The following is a 23,738-nucleotide window of genomic DNA, read 5'->3' on the forward strand; positions in this document are numbered from 1 at the left end:
TAGCTAGAATGTGTCTCATGGAGCAGTGTGTTACTGTTACAAAAGATTTATAGTGGCTTTTGCACCCAAACTCCTTTACATCACTTGTCTCTTGTTAATTATTTTGAGGCAGTGGTTCGTAATAGAAGATATGATATGACGGGTCGAGCATATTCCAGGATGATACTTTGAAAAAGGGAAATAATTGTCTTAATCTAATCTTTTGTGGCTGGGTGTGATAATGATATTCCACACCTAGCATTGTTTGGTGTGCCTGAAAATTTATTTATCTACTACTCAAAGGAAGAAGTAAAGGGTAAAGCAAACAGTACAGTGTGGAAACAGTTATTTTCTGATGAATTTATGGCAACTCAGAGGCAGGAGGTGTCTTCTTCTTGATCAGAAAAGGGATCAACCCAGGTGAGATTTTCTCAAAGAAAGTGTTTCTACAGCTTTAGAGTTTTCCCATTTTATGTGATGGATTGGACAGGAAGGAAGTTAAGGTTCTGAAGTTGTCATCATCTTCAACATACTTGCCATTAATACGTTTTAGAGAGAGAGAGAGAGAGGCCTTGCTTTTCTTTTTTCTGTGATTACTGATCAGTTATTACCATGGAAGAAGCGCTTTCATTTTTACTTTCTTCTCTATCTGTTGTCTCTCTTCTGTTTTCTTCAACTCTCTTTGGTTGGTTTTCTTAGTGCAGACAGGCTTCCAAAGTTGAAGGCAGACAGTGGTTATTATAAAGCTTCATAATCTTAATTTCAACTCTTCATCATCTTCCAATCTCAGACTGTTGCGTAAGTCATCTGCCATACACTAAGCTTTTCTTTTCCTGTCGCCAATCACACTCAAGGCAAAAAACTAATTCTTATATTATATTTGTTTGAAAATTTTCCAGTTCAGATTTCCCGCCGCCCCCCACTTTGTTTTCTTTTTAAGATGTCCGTACCTGCTTTTCATAAACGTACTAAACTTTCTAATATTTTTAGGAAACTTGATCACCAATTTTTTTTATTTTAAATTATAAATATATTTCTTAGCTAAACAATCTATTATTCTATTTGTTTCCCTTAGATCTTGAGATTAGTTCCAAATATCTTCCATTAATAACATAATAGAATTAAGAATATTACTATTTTTATTACAATAATCTATAACTATTTTCGAGTCACCCTCAATCTCTAGGTTAAGAACTCATTGTTCTTGGCAACTAATATGTCATCTTTTAACATCATACATTCTGCAATAATTATTGAAAGACTTATATGCCTACTTGCAATCATTTTTATAGTATCATTAGAGTCTCTAATAACCCATCCCGAAACACTTTTATTCTCTATCCTTAAACCATTAAAATTTAATTTGAATCTCCATTAATCGGAGGAATTCAATGAATCCACTTTTCAACCATTCGAGAGACACTGCGTTCTTCAGTTTGAAGATAAGAGTTAATCATATAATCCTGAAGATTTTGAAAGTTTAAAGTAACTTTCTCAATTATGAGAAAGGGGTTGGGTTGGACCTTCTTAAAAAAAAATACCCAATTTCTATGAATCCATACATTTCACAAGATAATGGAATTTTTTTTCCATAGAATGCTTGTAAATTTTGCAGTTAATTTTATAGTTTTTATATATCGTTTTGAGCCAAGAAAGGAAGTCACCATCATAAAAGATACGTGTAGGGCAATTATACTTAATGTGATCCCAAATTCCTTGAACAAAGGGACAATATTTAAAAATATGGTCAATATTCTCAATAATTTGCTTGCAAAGATGACACATGTTTGTAATTTCCAACCTTTTAGTAATTAGAAACTCACAAGTAGGGAGAGCATCTCTAATAACCATAGGAAAAACTTTATTTTTGGTAAAAAAATTAATTTCCAAATCCAATGTAGCATTTTTTTTTATCTAAGGTGCATCGAAGGCTTTCTCATTGCCTAAGTTGCTTACTTAAGGGTAAACTTACCATTTTGAGAGAAACCCCCAAAAATCTTATCCTCAATGGGAGAGGAAGAGATTGGAATAACTTTAATATATGCTAAAACATTAAGGGAAGGAATGCTGAAATAGATTGAAGATTTCATTCCTTGGTATCCTGATCGCGATTCTCTGTTGCCCAAAATACTAAGCTGGTATCGTCCTTAATGACTGACCTATGGAAATTGTCAAACTAGGTATAAAAGATTGCTTTTTGCTAAATTCTTGAATTGGAAAAAATAAAAATTTGATTTGAACAAAATTGAATTTAATAAAATAAACCTTAAATTAGTTGCAAAAGAATGATTGATTTCTAGTTCAAATGAGTCAAGATTGGGGCTTCCACAATCCAACTTTAGGTATAGGGCCTCAGGTAAAACAAATGTATCAATTTTAAATAGTCTTAGGGTATTCAAAATGTGGGGTCAAACAAAATCAACCTGAATTCCACAACTCAGGGTTGCATCTGTATCCTAACTTCTAATATTTTATTCCATTACTGAACCTAATAGATGAATGAACATGACAAATGGGTTTAAGTCTAGGAGTTATGCCTTTACCACTCTATGTAGATTTGTCTTAGGGTAGATAACAATAGCAAAACCTCATATAACTAGGGATCAAGAATGACTAAGAAACCCTAGTATCAAGGAATGAGCTATTGTACCATCCTCTAATTCAAACTAATATTAGATGATATTTCTATTTTCATCTATTATGCCTCAACCCTTCATTCATTCCATTCTTAGTTTGATTTTACCCATTGTTTTCCCTTGACTCTACTTTAGGTTTTCATGTTTCACACCCCAAGATGACTTTTTAGCCTTTCATGGTGGTGATTTCATTCATACAATCCATAAAAGAAGAATAAAGAACCATTTTTGAATAAAAATAAATTAGAAATAATTAATTAAAATAAAGAAAACAAACTGAGAATCTTCAATGTCATATTCTTTCCCCAAAAAAATCCAAGAACATCTAATAATTCCCCAACTCCTAAAAAAGAACTCTAATGCCTTATATATAGATTAAAAGTTAAGTTGACACATGTCAAGATCCTAGAGAGCATGTAAAATCTTCTTTCCAAATCAAAGGCTCTTAATAAAAGTTGTAAAAATTTGAGTCATGAGAGTCTTTAATGAAAATATGTTAATTTCACATGAGGATGATCCATTTCGCACGGTCATGTGAAATATAAATGGATTGGTAGCATTCTAACATCATTATGGCGCATTTGACATGGTCGTGCGCAAAGTCGCATGTTCATGTGAAACTGATTTCCAAGTTGTTGCAAAAACAATTTCTCTGGTCCATTTCGCACGATCATGTGAAATTGACACTCCTTTTATTTCTCTTTGCGCAGTTCTCTTCAATCATCTATATCTTCCTCGTTTTAGCTCTGATTTGCACACTGTTTGAAGCGTTGAATTCTTTAGCTTTGAAATGATATATAGCATGCCCAAAAATGGCATTGAGAAGTACTCCAAATATCATCTCAAAGTCATAATATATGTTGCTACCAAATTTTGAGTTCCAATTAGAATGTATGAACTTCAAGTTGTATCCTTCAACCTTCTTTATCATGTTTGCTTGCTCTCCAACTCTTTTCACAACCTTCATTTCTTATCTCTCATGCTATAAATTGCTTCACTTTCATTTCCTCATGCTCCACTTTCATTTAAAGAAGGGTAAACAACAGAAAAAAAAGAAAACCAATATAAAGCAGTCTTGGAGCTTAGAATCGGTAAAATACAGAAGGGAGAACAAGTATTTTCTAATCAACAGAAAGAATGTAGGCCAATTGTGAAGGATTAGATTGCTAAAAGATGTTTCAATCCATAACTTCCCTTGATTAGTAAGGAAAGAGCACGTGCAGTAAAAAACAAAGGCTGCGAGTGCATTAAATTGAAGATGGAAGAACACGTGATAGGCAACATGCCCTTTGTGCTAACCCAAATACACCCACTCTATCAAGAGACTATTACCTAACTTACACCAAAATGAACTAAGACCCAAACCCATTATAGAAATAAAATTCCTAATATGCTTAAAGAAGCTAGACCCAAAAGCATTGATTCAAGTCACAAACGTAAACACAAAAATGCCCTAAACAAAAGCCCATAAGCAAACAATACCAAGCAAAATATTAGGCCCATCATACATACCCTTCCAATCTCCCAAGTTCAACTCATTGTAATTAGGGAATGAATTCGAGATACAAAGCATGTACATAAAGCTATTTTGAAATAAAATTAGAGAAAAGAACTTACCAGAACAAACTCTAAACATTTCAAACCCATATTTGAATCTTGCAAAGATCCAAATTCCCACACAACCAAGTGGCTGAAGGTTGAATGTTGCTTCGGGTCGCAATTGCACATGAGCACTGAGAGCTCCAAATAATTAGACAAATCGCCAACAATCAACAGTCCAAATGAAAATCAGAGCAAAAAACCCTAAATTAAAGATATGGAGAACCCTATTTTCATTGTAGATCCCATTTTCAACTAAATTAACCCTAGCTAAAGTGATCCAAAATGAAGAACTTGAGGATCTTGTTTCCTTTGAATCTGACAAGATGACTAGAGAATTTCTTAAACAAATGTGAATATCGCCTTTTGAAATGGTGTGAAACATATTCACCATCCTTGTTGGAGTCATCTTTGTAGTAGAACTTGTTAATCTTTTTTCCCATTCTACTACTAGAAAGCCTTAACGTCCATTTTCTCTTTACATTTTTAGAGAGAGAAACTCTCATTTTTCACATTATCTTCGTCTTGCGACAAGGTTTATTACTATTTTTACTATTCAATTTTCAACTTTAAAAATTTGCAATCAACAATCTTAAAATATTAAAGTTGGGTGCCTTTATTTCCTTCATATTTCAACCTGCTATTATTTGATAATAATAATGATGATGATAATAAATCTCATCATTTCAAATTTTATGTACTCTAAGAACAAAGATAGATAATATTCATCTAAGTTGAAGTAATACTCATATGACTAAAGATAGTATCTTAATATAACTTTAACTTAAAAATACATAAATTTTTAAATATTTTGAGTTAAATATATTAAAATTGGATTTTATAAAATTAAAAAAATTTAATATTTTTTTATAAAAATATGCAACAAATTTTTTTTTTTCATTCTTTTTGTCTTAATAAATTGGGTTGAAGTTTGAAAAAATCATTGGAAAAATATTTTTATTTTTAAGTTCTAAAACATTATATGACATTTAAAATAATGTATAAATCTTAAGATGGTGCCACTTGTGTCTCGTTGCATAACTCTTGGAGCTCTCTTGATTTTTTCTACCAAATATTTATTTAGGGAAAAGTGTGTTTCCATAGGCTTATACGAAAAAAAATCTATAAAATAAGAATCCAAATTTATAAAATGCAAATTTTAAACCGTTATTTAAAATTAATTAGCATTTCATGTAATTTTTTTTATCAAATGTACTATCTTTTGCCATTTAGGTATTATCTTTTAATGAAATATGTATTACTTTAGTACTACATTTGATCAATGAAGGCATGAAAATCTGAATTATCTTTAAAGGTTATTTTTATACAAATGTGGAAATTCAATTTTTTTTAATTTGTCTTCCAAAGTTTTATTTTAAAACCTATTTGTATTCTAATTTTTAATAACTTTCCAATCATTTATTACTAATTAATATTTGGCCGCTGGCAAACAAAATCAATAAATTTTATTATATTAGTAGCACGATAGCAACGTGGCAGGGAGTTACGTGGATGAGGTGTCGACAAAAAAGGCCAAAAAAAAAGAAAATTCCATTGATAGAAAGTGAGAATTTGAAAATTAGAAGTCGGTTTTTGATAAAGTCTCTGGCTGAGGCACAATGTTTGGTTAGGTGTTCATCGACCTCGTTTCTATTAGTGTTCTTTCAATCATTTCTTGTATTTTGTGGATTTTTTGGCTTGCATTTTACGTGGTTCTTTTAATGGTTTTGTATGTTCTTGGAATGTGGGAGAAGATGAAGGGTTTGGGGGTGTTGAATTGGATTCTGGGAGCGATTTTTTTGCTGTGGTTATGCGTAGGAATGGAATAATTTTTTGTGGGTCGTTTGGATGGCAGGAAAAAGGAGGAAAATGGGAGAAAAGTTGGAATCTTGTAATATTTTCAATAGTGATTATGAGTTATTCAATTGAATTAAAGTCAGCCCAGTGAAAAATTATTTGGGAATGAAATCCCAACTGCCATAAAACAGGGGAAGAAAAGAACTTAAAAGAGAAAAACGGGTTTATTGGGTGGTGCCATAGGTGGGTCGGTGCTCATAGTGACATATGCTGCAGAAGCTGGTGGTGGTTCATGGTGGTGTCAACTGCACTGGTGGTCATGCTGGTTAAAATGGGGGGTGGCAATGGGGTTTGAAAGAAATGGAATCCACAATAACTGAAATTTTTGTAGAATTTTTTTCTTTCTGTCTGATTCTTAAATGCAAAATGCTTTGGGGAAACATCTGTTTAAGCAATTTCCTTTCATTTCCTCCATACTTTCCAGGAATCAAATAGAGCTGCAATGCCTTCTTTGGGTGATAATAACGCTGTCGGGTAGCTAAATAATAATTTTCTCTGTCAACCTGTGTGTAGGATACAGCTTAATTTTGTTAAGTGGAGCCCAAATTCTGTTTTCAGTTACCAAACAGAAGGAAACTGTTTTAATATTGTTCTCTGATTCTCAGATGCTGTCTGATATTTATCATGGAGTTTACTTGTTTTGAGAAGGTGTTCCATAGTACTTGATTATTTAACATTTTTTACTTGGTCTTACTCGTGCTTTTCTCATCTTTTATTTACATCATACTGATTCTTTCAGAAAGATGGTTGCATTCGGGAAAAAGTTGAAAGCGAATCAAATTCAAGAATGGCAAGGGTAAGTATCTGAATGCTCCTTGCTACAGGTTATGCTTGACATCCTTCGTCTATATTAGATATAGTCTACTGTGTTGCTGAGTTTTCTTTCAGTTTCAATCTTAATGAAGTCAGTTATTACTCATTTTCTATCATATTCATAAAATGTTACTCTTTATGCCAACTATGATTGTATATTTACTTTTTAAGGTACTATCAATTAATTGTGTCAAGTATGCTTGTAATTTGATTCCTTCCAGGCACTACATTAACTATAAGTTAATGAAGAAGAAAGTAAACAGATATGCTCAGCAAATTGAGGTGGGAGCGCAAAACCGCCTTTATGTTCTTATGGATTTTGCAAAATTGCTGGATAGTCAGGTAATTAAAAAATGTATGAAACCATCAACATTTACTTGAGTAATGCAAAATGAGTCCTAAAATATGATTGGAAAAGTGCAGGCTCACATACAGTATGTAGATATTCTAATTCATGCAGTCATTTGGGTTTATCTTTTACTGAGATATTGTCAACATTTTGTTTCACTTTTTGTAAGTTTCTAGTGTAACTTCGTTCTGAACTTTGATATGCCAAGTAAGTGGAAGAATTCTAGGGAAGTTTCACACCAACAATATGGTGTATAAGCAAGATTTGAACTACGGTTTTATTCTGAACTTTGGTTACCTAAGGTAAGATAATTTGAAGAAGGTTTTAGGAAGTCTGCATGTTCAGAATTACATGATTTCAAGCTAAACTCTTGGAGGAGAAAGAATGGAAGTGCTGAGTTAATGTGAGAGATGTACCAAATAGCAAACTGTATATCTCATTTTATTCATATTTGTGTTGGGCAAAGAGATATGTTATATTTGATTCAATTTGATCTATATTTAATTGATATTTTGAATTTGTTTAGAATCTTTTTAAAAAGAAACTATCAATTGTTTCCCTTAAAGAGTATTTACTGAGCTGCATATCATCTTAGCAGTGCATTAAGCCTACTATATAGGCTTAATACTGGAATTCTGTTTCTCCATTCTGATATATAAAAGGTCATGTATTATGAGGCATGGAAATGAATTTTGTCATACTCCTACCCACCATCTTTGGGCATGGTCTCCCCCTTGAAAGCTTCACCACATCTTTTGATTTCTTTCATATGCCTAGACTGTGTTAATTGGATCTCCTCTTTTGTACCACCAAATGGGGCCGCTAATTAACTCTGACAAGTTGTCTCATTTGTAATGTCCCTCTTAGTCATTGATTGTTTTACCTTGTGGTGATTGATTTACCCATAATTCTGATCTGTAAAGCTTATTGCTTGTTTCATTTTTCCTTTAGTTTGATTGGAATGTGATACATTTGTCAGATAACAATTCAGAAGCATATCTTTATTTTAGCTTTTCCATCTACTCCTGAGGGGAAAACTCTTGTTAATTTTCTGGCCCTATTTATTAATCCAACGCCTATATGGCCAAAAAGGTTTTCAAACCCTTACCAGGGGTGTATATCATGGCTAAGAAAATTGAAGCATTATCCATATAAACATGAAGATGCATGTTACTTTTGATGTTTATATGTTTGAAATTTATGGTTCTTACTGATTGAGAAAAACCATATTTTTTTGTTGGGGAACAGGATCCTTAACAGTATAATATGCTTAAACTTTGTTTCTTCTCAGATAATGTAATTGTTGCAATGATTTATTTAAGAAGGATTGCATATGAATATTTCCTTTTGGTTGTTTTAATATTTCAGATTGAAAAGATTGTTTTGTTTCTGTTGGAACAACAAGGGATACTCGCAAGCAGATTATCCAATCTCAGAGAACAGCATGATGCTCTTTCACAACAGCCAGATGGATTAAAAGTATCTGAAGTAAAAGAAGCATATAGAGCAGTGGGGAGGGATCTTTTACAGCTTCTCTTTTTTGTGGAAATGAATGCTATTGGTCTGCGTAAGATATTGAAAAAGTTTGATAAGCGCTTTGGCTACAAGTTTACAAATTACTATGTTAAAACTCGTGCAAATCATCCTTACTCCTTGCTGCAACAAGTGTTCAAGCATGTGGTAATATGCCCAATGAGATTTCAATGTTTCTTTTTTATCTTAATAATTTTCAGAAAAATATTACAATGTGATCGATTTCATGGAGTTATTGTCTGTAATCTCATCTTACCTTCCTAGATATACCTTTGAGTTGTTTGGTACAAATATGGTAATAACTCTGTCCAGCATGAATTAGCTTCCATTGTCTCTATCTGTGGATGAAAGCATTATCTTCTGGTAACTGGATTGAACTTGCAGGGTATTGGGGCTGTAGTAGGAGCCATATCACGCAATCTTGCAGATCTTCAGGACCATCAGGGGAGCTACATATCAATTTATGATCAACCTGCTTCTTCACTTACGGTTTTCTCTCCCTTCCATCTAAATTTATAAAAATTATTTTAAATAGTTTTGTTTCTTTTTTTGCCATATCATTGTTTGTCTCTGGAGAGTCTAGAAAATTTACATTGGTATTTGAAGTAACACCAAAGGAACACAAATCTTTTTCTTTGGACAGCAGCACAGACCTATGAAGCATGCAACGCATACAACTATTCTACATATGATGGCGACTATATATACTTTTTACTTTATATTAACGTTTTGACCATAATCAGTTTTGACTGAAAACTAAGTTTAATATCTATGTTCAAGCAAGACTTCTATTACTGAAAGAATCCCCTCTGAATAATCCTTCTTAGTGAGATGATGCTATATTAGTGCATTGGTAAGGCTATGTTTTTTTTTTTAATTGAAAAAGGGCTGTACTTCTCTGTATGAAAAGATAGTGTAACGTTTATTAACCAATCCACATGTTCTAAACCTAAACCCCAAAAGAAAATGAATCTGATTTATTGGATCTTAAAAGCTAAACAAAATAAAAAAGAATCGAGAACTATGTTGTTAACCTTGGAAAATCACGCAGATTCTAATCTATTGGACTTCTAAATTATGTAGCATATTCAGAAATGTTAAAAGTAATATGAAAGCACAGAATTAAAACATAAAACAAATTTAACGCAAGTATTAGTTTTCCACATGTAGAATGTGACTTTTTATATTTTAGGTATTAATCATGCATGCTGGATGTCAAAATGTCAAAAGCATCATAATGCTGGCATTTGTTTGATTCAGAATCATTGAGATGTAATTCAATCTCATTAAATTTATAGGCAAAATATTTATATTTCTATGGGTTAAATCCGAGTTATCGCGAAATAAAAGAAAAAAAAATGAAATGATGGTGTTACAGGAGAAACATTTTCACGTTTGCTGTCTGTTATGGCTCCTAATGAGTTTTTGTTTTTACTTATTCTCTAGTTGTCTTGTTTACTGCAAGTAATCTCTCATGACTGTATTATTTATAATAGATGAGCAATCATATTATCACCAACTATTTTCGTAGTTTCAAATTTCCTAAATTTTTCCTTGATACCGAAAGACAGACCTTTCAGTGACTGAGCATTATATGTAAAGTTCTAGCAAAAACAATTTTAAAGAACTTCACAGGATATGATTGTATGCAACTTTCTTCTGACTGAGACTTTACTGTGTATATTGACTTATGCCATTTAATGGTATTATTTGCAGGATCCTGTCATTGATTCTATTAATGCTGCTGTAGACAGGTTAACAAACTCAACGAATTTCCTTCACTTTTTGGGAAAACATGCGCTTATTATGCAAGAGGAGTTGCCGACTCCATCTGAGGATCATGCTGTTGACCAGAGATATCATTTTATGTCTCTTCTCTTGAACTTGGCAAACACATTTCTGTATATGGTCAACACATATATTATTGTCCCAACAGCAGATAACTACTCTCTGAGCCTTGGAGCTGCAGCAACTGTTTGTGGTGTTGTGATTGGGGCGATGGCTGTTGCACAAGTGTTCTCTTCAGTATATTTTAGTGCATGGTCAAATAAATCGTACATGAGACCTCTATTATTTAGCAGTATTGTTCTTCTTGTTGGAAATGTCTTATACGCACTAGCTTATGATCTTGACTCGATATCGGTTCTCATTATTGGTCGTCTATTCTGTGGGTAAGCAAATTCATTATTAACTCCATTACTTAAGATTGGAAACTTACATTCTATTTGTTGGTTAGCTGTGGGATGCATGAGCCCAGATTCTCATCTCTAAAGTAGAAAAAAAATGTTAACATCAATAAGAAAAGCATGACAATAAGCAATGGGCATAACTTGATGCAAGAACAACATGTTATGGTTCGGTTGTGGATTTGGTTCTGATTAAATTTCTTTCTGTCTGGTTCAGTTCTGGTTCTGTTAAAAAATACTAGCAATCTAATGTAACTTCTCTTCAAATAAATAAGTATTTTGAGTGGATATTTAAGTAGTAGTAGGATAAAAGAGTTGCATGAGTTCAAAACACCTTGTTTATATTTGAATGGCTTAAATATTTTATTTTAAAGGCTGCTTTTGGTCTTATCATGTGTTCTTTTTGCCAACATAAATTTGTTGTTCTCATTGGAGTGCATATTGGTGATTATTCACATGTTTAAGGTTTCAAGTAAAAGATTCTTATATGGATTAAAAGTAGAACTTGTTCATAGAGGTATACATCATTCTGCTTGGTCTTGGAAAAATGGATCTATCTCATGGATTTATTACATAACTTGATGAAGCAATGTTTATCAATATGTCAGGTTAGGTTCTGCAAGAGCTGTCAACAGGCGCTATATCAGTGATTGTGTTCCGCTTAAACTACGAATGCAGGCTTCTGCAGGTTTTGTTAGTGCAAGTGCACTTGGAATGGCATGTGGTCCTGCTCTTGCATGCTTATTTCAAACCAATTTTAAGATTTACAAAATCACATTCAACGACAACACACTACCTGGTTGGTTTATGGTGCTGGCATGGCTTGTCTATTTATTGTGGTTGTGGATTTCTTTCAGAGAGCCTTTTCATGAGGCTAAGGAGAATATTGCACCCCTGGAAGTTAATGCTGGTATGTAGACCAGATTGCTTTCTTTAGCTACATCACTAGCCAGGATAAACTCTTCACACAACGTTTATCCTGGATACTGACCATCTGTGATTATTAGTAAAACTTCTTTAGGCTTCCAGTTTGATCTAAGTTACTCTTCAAAGTCAGCCTTGCCACATTTACTTGGAGCACAAGTTCCATGTATGAAATCTACCCTAGGTTGTAGCTCTTCACTGTCAATTTTTTTGTTGCATATGCAAAGATAATATATTTATTAATCACATTTCTGTTTATTTCCTTTTGGGCTTCATCTTATGCATGGCATTCTTTTGTGAAGCTATAGACACCTGAGTAATCTAGAACTATCTTCCTGAATAATTAATGGTTCCTGTCTGAACAATGTCACATAAAACAGTGATCAGATTCCTACAGGAGGCATAGATAATCTTTCAGCTCCTTTTTCAAGATCTATGTTACAATTATTGTCTCATGTTGAGTTATGGAAAAACCCTAATCAGATTGCCCCAACTTCACTTTTGTTTTAATGGTATTAGAAGGTAAGTGGCTTTATAGGGGGAATTTTGAGTTGAATGCTGCAGTTTCACTCATCCTTCATCCATGTTATGCTCTGTATAGTTCTCTGTTTTGTGCTCCAATATCTGTGGGTATTAAGCTACTAGTCCAATATTTTCCTGTTCTTTTTTCAATGAAAAGCCCCGCTAGCCTACTTCTATTGCACAAAGCATGAAACTTAGTGATAAATAATATCATTCAAAAATGTTTTGCTCTAATAAAATTTTCTTTGTGTTCAACAGCGTACCCTGTTTTCTCGGTAATCCCCATTTCTTCCCTCCCACACACAGTCACTGTCTTCTTATCCAGTTATGTTGTCAGATAAATTTAAGAATCTGTTTCATTCAATATCTCTATGAATAAACTTGGATTTACTTAGTATATCAGAATCCTTGAGATATTTCATGAAATCTCTTGCTTGTCTTACATCACATGCATGCTTGTGTCTAATTTATATCATTTGAACCTCCAAAAACTTTGCCCCTTGGCACCTTGCCCACATCAGAAAATGAAATGGTTTCAAAATTAGATGAAATTGTTTGCAATTAAATAAATTCATGCTTGACTTTAGAGAGTCTAAAAACCATTATACCGGAGTCTTTTGGCTGGGGCAGGACATTAGTCCCTTGTGGAAACTCCATTTTCTCACTTCTATTTGCAAAATTTTACTATTTCATAAATTCAAAACTTGAATATCCTGGCCCATGTTAATAGGCATGAGCTTTAATTACAATTTGGATCTTTTTTGTGACAGCCTTATTAGTAAATGAGGCTGTGGAGAGTGGCTCGACACAACCATTGCTGTTGAACTCAAAAGCTAAAGAGGAAGATGAAGACCAAGAATGCGATGGTGCTGAAGAAGATTCTAATGACATTCAAAAACCTGTCACTTCTCTTGTATTGGCATATAGATTACTTACACCATCTGTAAAGGTATGGATCAATTCTAAATTTTATCTAAACCTATTTCAGTTTATGTGCTACTGGATTTCAGTTTACCTATCAAACAAAAAAAAAAAAAAAGTGCTACTGGATTCATGCCACCCCTATCATCATTATCTTGGCAAACCTGAGACATATATGGTGAGGGAACAATGTTTGAAACTTGACGAAGTCTCTGTTCTCTTTCATTCTATATTTCTATATAGCTTTATAGAATTCAATTAGCTGTTTGATTAGGGATAGATCACCATTTAAATATAAGTAGTGTCCTGAGAGCACTCAGTTTCTTATGTGGAGGTAGATGTGCTTCTTCCGATTCTTTTGTCCTAAAAATTCTCCATGCCAAAAGATTATTATTATACCTTCTTGTATATTTCTCCTCTGAATTAAAATAAAGCACCTTCTACACAATGTTTTAACTATAGTCAATGGTATTTCTTCTCAGGTTCAATTATATATTTATTTTATGCTCAAATATGCTATGGAGGTTCTGCTTGCTGGATCAAGTGTCATCACCACATACTACTTTGTTTGGTCAACCAGACATGTGGCAATTTTTCTTGCATGTCTTGGGCTAACAGTGCTCCCAGTAAACATGGTTGTTGGGAGCTACATCAGCAACATGTTTGAAGAAAGGTAAACCTTCAGACATCAGGGAAACTCAACATGTTGTTTGTCTTTTTTTAGTCAGTGACAAGAAAATTCTTATGCAAAAGGCTTGGTTGATTTATGTCACAATAGATAAATGGGTGTTAGATCATTTCTCCATGTTTTTATTAATATTTTGCAATAATTACTAAAAGGCTTTTCAAAATGTTTTACTATGCTTCAAAACATTCACTGAAAATGAAAGGATAACGAGTGTTTCATATTTCACATGTTCACATTGAGATTGACATGGGTAAAGAGCAATTGCCATTGGGAAAAATGTTAATTCTCATCATTCTCAGATAAGATCACAAGAGTAAAGTCAGTTGTTGAAACCGGGATTATTTAGTTACTTCAGGGAGTTTTCTCCTGGTTGAATTCTGTCAAATGGCACCTATTTCATATATATGGTTCAGACTCATTCTCCATTTTTTCCCGGCTAATGCATAATTGGGGGTGATTTGCAGGCAAGTTTTACTGGCATCTGAAATTATGGTATGCATAGGAACACTCCTAAGCTTCAATGTAGTTATCCCTTACTCGGTGCTGCAGTATGTTGGCTCAGGACTCATCACATTCGTGTCTGCTGAAGTTCTTGAGGGTAATGTATCATTACTTATGATCCAAACATTGAATACTTGTGCAGATCTCCAATCTCCTGATGAGCTACTGGTTCATATTTTTGTTCACATCATTAGAACTCAGAACCAAATTTTGCTAATCAGATGCTTTCTCTGCCTCCTGAACAATTTTGCTTGATCAATGCAGGTGTGAACCTATCACTCCTATCAAGGGTCATGTCTTCAAGGCTTTCTCAAGGAACCTACAATGGTGGACTGCTTTCAACAGAGGCTGGAACCTTGGCTCGAGTAGTTGCAGATGGAACAATAACCCTTGCTGGGTACTTGGGTGAGGGTATGGTCTTGAATGTCACCTTACTGACTTCACTCTTCATCTGTATCTCTTCCATTGTCGCCACCTGCTTCACCTACAACACACTCTACTGATGCTTTGCTATCGGTATTCCTCCCTTCATGTATCATCCTGTATAGTATAGAACCAATTAGCTAGCTCTCTGATCAATACCCAGTACCCACAACATACTGTAATGTAATTTTCCAGCCAATGATTTTATATCAATAAATTCCACTTAGTGTTGCAATCTGATTTTCCATCTTCCCAAAGGGGAGTTTTGCCACCTTCAATTGTATAAGCAGTTCAAGGCCATGCTTAGGTTATGAAGGGCCATGATTGTCACCATCACTCATCCTTCTATCTTAGCATTATGCAGATCATGCGAAATTTGTATGATTTTTGAATGAAACATTTTTCCTTGAAAGCATGAGGTGGGAGTGTTGAATGAATTGATTAAACAACAATTGACGTTGAGGAAGGCTTAGGCTTGGGCTTGACTTTAGAATTGCTTGAGGTATGGGTCATGTTTGAGCTTTATGCTTTCAAGCATATTTTATAATTATTAATGAAGTGGATTGCTTTACTTGGCATCTACGCTTCGAACAAATGAGAGAAACCCGAAAATTAAAAGCGTATATTAAAATATTTATGTGGAGGATTTTAGTTGTCAATTGATATTGATGACATGATAAATAAATAAATAAATAAAATAATTTTAGAGAATAATTATAAAACTCATTAAAAAATAAATATATTTTAAATTATTTTAAAATAAATAAATATAATATTGATTTAAAAAAATTAATTAATTTTTTTTTATATATCTTTATATTAGTGAGTTAGAACTCAATTTTCTCTTCATTTAAGTCAAATGAATATCCATGCTGATGTGGCACGGACACGACTTATGAACACGTGTTACTGTGTCAGATTTTTGACAATCCGTTCCCACGCCCTTCCCGTACGCCTAGTAGCGCACGTTAGCGCAAACCCTCGAACATTCGGCGTCGGAAAAGTATCAAATCAAATCTTATGCCCTGTTTGGCAACTCTCAAAAAGAGAAATCCGGCTTTTAGTTTACAAATTGGGAGACGGAATTCATAGTTCTTTCAGATTCTTGTTTTTTTTCTCTCTCTAGATTTGTGGGTTAGAGAGACAAGCTCCGTTTGTTAATGGCTTCAGATCAAGAGTTGTCAGGAACTGTGCAGAACATACTGGACCAAGAGAGTCTGAAGTGGGTCTTTGTTGGTGGTAAAGGCGGCGTTGGCAAGACTACGTGTAGTTCGATTCTGTCGATCCTTCTCTCTAGGGTTAGATCCTCTGTTTTGATAATCTCCACTGACCCCGCTCACAATCTCAGCGATGCGTTTCAGCAGCGTTTCACCAAGGCACCCACTTTGGTTAATGGGTTCTCCAATCTCTATGCAATGGTACTGTTTTCAATTCCCAATTTAATGGTTTTTGGTTTGGTGGGTTTTGTGTTTTCATGACTTTTGAAGTTTTTGATGTGATATTTGTGGTGGATTTAGTTGTTTCTATTGAAATTTGCGGTTTATCGGGGTGAATTTGAGGAAAAGCTAGTTCATAGTTTTCTTGTTTCGTTTGGTTTTTTGGGGATGAATTAGTGCATTATTTGAGGTATTGTGTTTTAATGAATTTGGACTTTTTCTGACGTGGGTTTAGTTGTTGCTGTTGAAAATTTGGGTTTTATTGTTTGGTGAATTTGGGGAAGACGTTTGTCATGGTTTTCTCGTTTTGTTTGGTTTTTGGGGATTACTAGTTCTTTGATTTGAGAGTTCCATACCCTTCAGATGGTTTGTGTGAAAAGTGTGTCAGATCCTGAGTGTGTGCTACATATTATCTGGGTTTTCCTTTTTCATCTAGAGAAACAATTTATACAGGAATTATCTGTGTTTTAATATTTTTGTTTCTAGTTCTTTTAAGTTTTGGAGAAGGTGTCGTATCCAAATGATTCTCAATGGCATTGTGGTCTATTGTTTACATTCATTGCTCCCAAGTTGTTGCCTTGATTGCTTTGTGCACATATTGATTGTTATATAGCTTATACTAATAGTATGTTTCCTTTTAGGAAGTGGATCCCAGTGTAGAGAACGAAGAATTACCTGGTGATGGAATGGATAATCTTTTCTCTGAGCTGGCAAATGCAATTCCCGGAATTGATGAGGCAATGAGCTTTGCAGAAATGTTGAAGTAAGTGACATGATCCCTGATCAGATTGTATCCAATGGGGCAAATATTTGTTATTTGTTTATGTTTTAAGTTGTTTAAACCTATAAAAAACAATTTTGAGTGTTTTTGGCTAACTTCAGCATCCTTGTGGATCACATTTTTTTACTTGGGATAAGTGAGCACATTGGGAGTACTCTGAAGTTTACTCTTATTTGCACTTGCAGTTAAATAAAAGATGATCTATTTGCAATAATAATATGAAAAATAGGCTTTATGCAGACTTAGGTTTGAAAAATTATCTTTTTGCATTGGTTATTGTTGAGGATTTCTATTAATTGAGTTACATGCGGACATGTATAACAAAGACATATCTGGCATATCGTTAATTATTTTATCCAAAAGGTGGCATAAATGTAAAAGATGTAACTTTGAAGCGTTGTTATATGATATGAAAAGTTTTAATATAAGTTGGACCAGAGTACTAGCAAATGCAACTTGCTTCTGTTGTAAGACCAGAAGTTGAAAGTTAAAATCTTCCTTCCTGTAGCCTATCACACACACACACGCACAAAACCTGGGCTTTACAAATCCAAAAAGGGTATGACTGTAAATTGCCTTAGAATGAGAAATTCATCAAGAAACACTATTTGAACCTAAAACATCATCAAATGAAAGAACCAAAGATAAGACAGCATGAGATATATCCACAAAGGGTTCAAAAAATAGGGAAGGTATGCCTCTTGCTTGCCTTGTGGCCTCTTTTATATACTCCATGTGTACTCTGTTGCACCATTTTGCAAGTGCTTTTAATATATTCTCCTTATTTACCTATCAAAAAAAAGGGGGGGAAGGTACAAACCCAGAAGAAGCCACTTGAAAGAAAATAGGATGGGTATGGAAGAGGGGCCCAAAAAAGACCTGGGAGAGAAGCCTTTAATAACTATTGTTGATATCGTGTATCATTTCTCTCCCATGTAGTTTTAGTTATAAAAAAGTTGCCAAATTTGACACTTTTTGAGGCTTTATTTCGGATTAAGTTTTTCCTAGTTGGAATTAGGTGGGATTTGGGTCATGAACATGCAATTAAATTTTATATCATCTTTACTCTTATACTGTGGAGTTGATACATCAAGATGAATTGATTATCATGCATTATTTGTGAGGTGTAGGCCTCTTTTCTGCGGTGGTCTCTGCTCTGCCACCTATAAGTTCCCAAAATTTTACTAATACTTTCATTCATTAAATCTCATAACACTTGGTAACAGAATCTGCCTCAAGATAAGGTAAGTTACTCCTTATTAGTGTGCCTGTATTGGTGCATCCCTTGACGTATCTGATTTTTATACTGGGCTTTGTTCAATTTTGTTAGCATTTAAACACTTACAAAATCAAGTACTGGCCATGCACATGTACTTTTACTTTCTCTTATTGAATGATGAGACATGATTCTTATGTGATAAAATTCTATTGCACTTGCCATTTATGAGTATAACTTTTTCTGTACTAACTTCTTCTTGCAGGTTGGTTCAAACAATGGATTACTCTGTGATAGTATTTGATACAGCTCCTACTGGTCATACACTTCGGTTATTGCAATTTCCATCAACATTAGAGAAGGGGCTTGCTAAAATGATGTCCTTAAAAAATAAATTTGGTGGTTTATTGAATCAGGTACACCATAAGAATCTTCCAATTTTAGTATCTCCCAGGTTTAAGGAATTATCTGCTCTGATGTGGTCAAGCCTAGTTATTATATGGAATGGTGCATTAATGATTGAACATTGATCAATTCGTCATGTGTCCAATCCTGAGGGAAGTGAGTTGCCCAGGTTGATTCTATGACATTTTCTCAATAGCCTTCCCATATCATATAAGGTTGAGTCTGCCTTTAACTATCATGTTAACCAATTAGACAGCAATTATGGATGAATATCTGGAAGAGCTTTGCTTATGTCGTGATAAAAAATAAAAAAAATTCATAATGAGAAAATTCATAATGAGTCTAGTATTGGATTTGTTGCTTCTTGAAGAAAAATTCACTACTTTTGAATGTAAATGTGATCAACTGCATGGTCTCCCATTCCTGTTTCTCAAGGGTTTCATGTTAAGCCTACTATTTATTCTTCCTTGATTGCAGGCATGAATGCAGTGTGTTGTTTATGTTTTGGTGCTTTACATTCTCAAGTATGAAGCAAGAAGCTTATTGGCATCTTGGGTTTTGCTGGAACAAATTAAAGAGCCTTTTTTTTTTTGGGTCTTTATATAGAGTAATTCTCAATAGACTGAAGTTTGGAACCTTTGGAAAAAAACAAGGAAGAAGTTTTAAGCACAGTAGAACGTGATAGGAGCATTGCTAGACTTACAGATCTAGTAATCTGCATTTGTCCTTGCCTTATGAAATCCAACAATGCAATAATTATGAAAGAAACATTAAAGTTGAACAAATGAATATTCCTCTACTTGGTTTTTAGCATGTTTTATTTTGATAGATGGTAACTCTTAGTCAGTATTCTCAACTTTTATGGTTTTAATATTTTAGTGCATGACAAATTTCGTATGTATATGAAGTTGGTTTCATGTATTGGATTCTTCAGTTGTAAATTTTTGACCATTGAATAATTTGATTCAAGTCATCAGAATCTTCTGTATTAACTGTTGCCAATGTCCCTTCTCCTTCGATAGTACTGGTATGTTACTTATCAGTTTTTTAAACTGTTCATGGCAGATGACCCGTCTCTTTGGTGTGGACGATGAATTTGGTGAGGATGCACTTCTGGGTAGGCTTGAGGGCATGAAAGATGTGATTGAACAAGTGAATAAGCAATTCAAGGACCCAGTAAGATCTCCCATCCTAAAATATTTTCCGTGGCTAGACGCTAAATCACTTCTGTAGCACAAATCCACACTGAAGTTATTCATGTAGAATTGGACCATTCACCAACACCTTAAGGATTTTTAAGACTTCCTGGGTGTGCCTGTGAACCAAAAAAAAAAAAAAAAGGTAAAGAAAGAAAGAAAGAAAGAAAGAAAGAAAAAACCACAGGTGATTATAATTGATAGAAGAATCTTAATATTGTAATTTTATTCACCTGTCTTGTTGGTTAAGTAATATTTTTCTCAATGCTAATCTCAGCAGTGATTAATTAACTTAACCTTAATTCTCATTCCTCCTCTTTGAAGAAAAAAAGGAAAATACGATTCCAATAATTTTTGAAATGCAACATCTATGAGCTGTGCAAATATAAATTTTGTAATACAAACTTTGATGGAAAAAGGAAATGTATTTAATAATAGGAATCAGAAAATTTGCTGTTTAAGTCAGAACTCCATAATAGCTTCCCTACTGTTTCTCTGCCAAAGAACTGTTCAGCACAAGTATGATTTTTGCTTCCCCTAGGTAATAACTCTTATGTTTTGGTGTTTAAAGATGGAGAAACATTGCTGCTGCTTTTGTGGACATCCGTTTGACAGTGCTACCCTTTGGCTTTCTCTATCAAAACCTGGCTTAGTTCGATATACATCTATAAAACTTATTTGATATTCAAGGCTATCATTCTTTGAAATTCCTCAAATCTCATATGAGGCAGCTAAACTTTGATAAAGCACAGCAGTCAGCATTTAGTTTCCCCATCGAAGTTTTTGGGGCCATGTATGCATGGAAGATCACTTTCAGGTCTTCCTTGTTCTCTATATTGATGCAGTCATTAATGCACTTGTGTTTCCCTTTTAACAGGACTTAACAACTTTTGTTTGTGTTTGCATTCCGGAGTTCCTTTCTCTCTATGAAACAGAGAGACTGGTGCAGGAACTGAATAAATTTGAGATAGATTCGCACAATGTTATCATTAACCAAGTGCTTTATGATGAAGAAGGTGCATTTACCACTTCCTTCACATTTTTATTCTCTTTTTCCCTGTCTGAATGTGCTTGCTTGAAACAAGAGCTAACTATTGCTTGGTCTTCTTTGTTATTGTAGTTGTTGAATCAAAGTTGCTTAAAGCAAGAATGCGGATGCAACAAAAGTACCTTGATCAGTTCTACATGCTGTATGATGATTTTCACATTACCAAGCTTCCTTTGCTACCAGAAGAGGTAGACTAGGCATTGCTAAGAATGCAGAATTCTTTCACACACACACACACACACATATATATATATATATATATCTCAAGTTATATGTATAATTCAACTGGTTTGGGAATTTTCACTAGTTTGCACGTATTTGCAGAGTTTCCAAATAATTCCAGAGTGAGCCAACACATTTAGTTTTTCCTAATACATACCAATGATTTTCTGCACTAATTCATTCTTGAAGTTATAGTTTTTATTTCTTTTATTTTCTTTTTTTTGTTTTTGTTTTGTTTTCCCTTACAAATGTTTCTACAATTATTATTGGACTTTGCTTTTACCCTGACTTCCTTCTTTTTCTACATGATTCATTCCTACAATTTTTTGGAGTACAAACTGGTTCTAGGCCCAAACTTACTGTTGCCTGTAAATGGTTATTTTTCAGTTTGTTATCAGCCCTTCAACTAAGTAAATGTGCATTTTTAGGTTTGTGGGGTTGAAGCTCTGAAAGCATTTTCACATAATTTCATAACACCCTATCAGCCTGTCATCGAGAAAGGCACAATGGAAGAGCTGGAGGCAAGAGTGTCAATGCTAAAGCAACAGTTGACAGATGCTGAGGCAGAGCTTGAGAGACTGAGAAAAGGAAAACAAAAGGTCTGATTATACTTTAGTAACCAGTATCATCACTTGTTTCCCTTTTTTTTTTCTTTGAATTTTTTATTTCTCATTTTTGCCATGTTCACAAACGATGGGCATTCTCCCCTTTTCACTGGGCTGCCAAAAGAGGTCATTTATTTCTAAGCTGGATTTGTGGTTCGAGTAGGCATAATTTATTCTCTTATTTTTTCTATGTGCCATTAACATCACAATAATTGAGATAGTTTGTTCTGAACATTATGTCAAACCATGTGATCAGTATCACTGCATATACAGTCCATTTGAATTGCTCCAACCATGAGCTATCTTTCTCTATATTAAAAATTCAGCATTGCTTGTTTTATTTTGGAATTATGATCAGGTGGATATGACTGGGTTTGGATCTCATTTTTGAGGAGTGGACTTTGGAAACTATACAATTCAGCTAAACTGAATGGAAATGGAATCCCCCAAAAAGACACTTTTCAATGTTCTGTTGTTATCGTCTTTGATGATCAATGTTTTGTAACATTTTGAGGGGCAACTTTTTTCCATTGTTTTTGTTTGATGTTGAGAGGACCTGAAAAGATGGATTCTGCCATTAAAGTGCTTTTCTTGTTAACGATGGTGTATTTAGCCTCCTTGTGCCTAGAAAATATCTCAAGTTGATTTCCTGGCATACCATTTTCAGAACTTGGTTCCCTGTCTAATCGGATAATGCAGCAGGTTGGAAAGTTCTGCTGTTACTTGTAGGCTTTTAGCAGTTGAATACCAAGTGTCTGGTGGACTGTTTTATTGCTGTTGCTGAGTCCTGGTCTTGATAAAATGGTATGGGCCCACATATACTGCCCCTCAGCATAACCAAAAAAAGGAAAGAAAAAGGCATAGCTGAACTGTCCTCTCTTTCTGATGGATTCATGGAAATGATGATAAGAGGAATCTGTCAAATGGGTATAAGATTGAGAACCCCCTCCGGCCATAATGCAAGACAAAAAAAATAAAATAAAATAAAATAAAGGGGCGATACCTCCGGAATGTAGAAAAGGAAGTATGGAGGAATATCCTAAAAGCATATGCCATTTGTGTTTTGATCAATTCTGGGTTGAAAGCCATGGGGGTTTATTATAAAGCTTGCAAGGGGGAACCCTGGTGGAGCAAAAAGAGGAGGGTTTGCTGAGCTGACCGGTCTCAGGGCCTCTTTCACTTGGTAGGTGACATAGATGTGAATGATCTGCCAAAGGAGAGTTGCCCTGTGTCTGGTTAAGTTCAATGCCATGTTCTGCATTCTGTTTCCCTATTATTAAAGAGGTAACATCATAGAATTCAAGGTTTTTTTTAGCCTTTTTTTAAATAAAAAAAAAATTCCTAGTGAGAAATGTGCAGAGAGATACATCCGGAGAAATATAAAAAGACCTGAATTGCAGGTTGAGATGGCCGAGTTGGTCTAAGGCGCCAGATCAAGGTTCTGGTCCGAAAGGGCGGGTTCAAATTCCACTCTCAACATTATAAAATTTGTATAGTTATTTAATATTTATTAAATTTTATTATTTATAAAATATTGTTAAATGTATTACTCAAAGTTGAGATGGCCGAGTTGGTCTAAGGCGCCAGATTAAGGTTCTGGTCCGAAAGGGCGTGGGTTCAAATCCCACTCTCAACATCAACATTTTTGGGTTATTTGGGAAGTAACATCTGCAGCAGATTTCTCTCACTTTTCTTTTCTATCTGCCAAAAGTAAAAAATGATGGTTTTTGAGAGGTTTAGTGCTTATGTTAATTGAGGGCTTGTGTGGTGACACTTTACCCCCACTAGTACAATGGTACGCATGGAGACATTATGTTTTAGACAAGATAAAAAATAGGGGCTTTTGAGAGGCCTGATGGCATATCAATGCATGAAAAAAGGTTATGACTCTCTTCTAA

The 23,738-nt window shown here is 34.3% G+C and overlaps 2 protein-coding genes and 2 non-coding genes across 9 annotated transcripts; all 4 read left to right on the forward strand.

Moving 5' to 3' along the window:
• Positions 1-256: 256 nt before the first annotated feature.
• On the forward strand, positions 257-15,166 carry LOC100247180 (SPX domain-containing membrane protein At4g22990). 6 transcript variants are annotated; one of them, XM_010663316.3, is made up of 12 exons: positions 257-399; positions 684-777; positions 6,811-6,867; positions 7,106-7,226; positions 8,602-8,913; positions 9,151-9,255; positions 10,483-10,937; positions 11,561-11,862; positions 13,169-13,347; positions 13,802-13,992; positions 14,472-14,605; positions 14,773-15,166. In XM_010663316.3, the coding sequence occupies exons 3-12, from the start codon at positions 6,815-6,817 to the stop codon at positions 15,009-15,011; spliced, it is 2,091 nt and encodes a 696-aa protein (XP_010661618.1). In that variant the 5' UTR covers positions 257-399; positions 684-777; positions 6,811-6,814; the 3' UTR covers positions 15,012-15,166. The 6 variants fall into 6 exon arrangements, with proteins under 6 accessions (XP_010661618.1, XP_010661619.1, XP_010661620.1 ...); XM_010663317.3 differs by having other exon boundaries at positions 270-399; positions 679-777; XM_010663318.3 differs by having other exon boundaries at positions 394-482; positions 679-777.
• Positions 15,167-15,851: 685 nt separating this feature from the next.
• LOC100252297 (ATPase GET3A) lies at positions 15,852-22,438 on the forward strand. The gene is made up of 8 exons (XM_002278577.5): positions 15,852-16,349; positions 17,009-17,130; positions 18,630-18,780; positions 19,835-19,945; positions 20,843-20,981; positions 21,086-21,201; positions 21,664-21,834; positions 22,199-22,438. Exons 1-8 carry the CDS (start codon positions 16,092-16,094, stop codon positions 22,229-22,231), a joined length of 1,101 nt encoding a protein of 366 aa, XP_002278613.2. The 5' UTR covers positions 15,852-16,091; the 3' UTR covers positions 22,232-22,438.
• Positions 22,439-22,997: 559 nt separating this feature from the next.
• MIR399C (microRNA MIR399c) lies at positions 22,998-23,079 on the forward strand. The gene has a single exon (NR_127849.1). It is a non-coding gene; the product is annotated as a microRNA MIR399c (primary transcript).
• A 316-nt stretch (positions 23,080-23,395) lies between these two features.
• TRNAL-AAG (transfer RNA leucine (anticodon AAG)) lies at positions 23,396-23,476 on the forward strand. Its single transcript has one exon. It is a non-coding gene; the product is annotated as a tRNA-Leu (tRNA).
• Positions 23,477-23,738: the final 262 nt, after the last annotated feature.

The sequence above is a fragment of the Vitis vinifera genome, chromosome 15 (assembly GCF_030704535.1).
Source record: "Vitis vinifera cultivar Pinot Noir 40024 chromosome 15, ASM3070453v1".
Lineage (NCBI taxonomy): Eukaryota > Viridiplantae > Streptophyta > Magnoliopsida > Vitales > Vitaceae > Vitis > Vitis vinifera.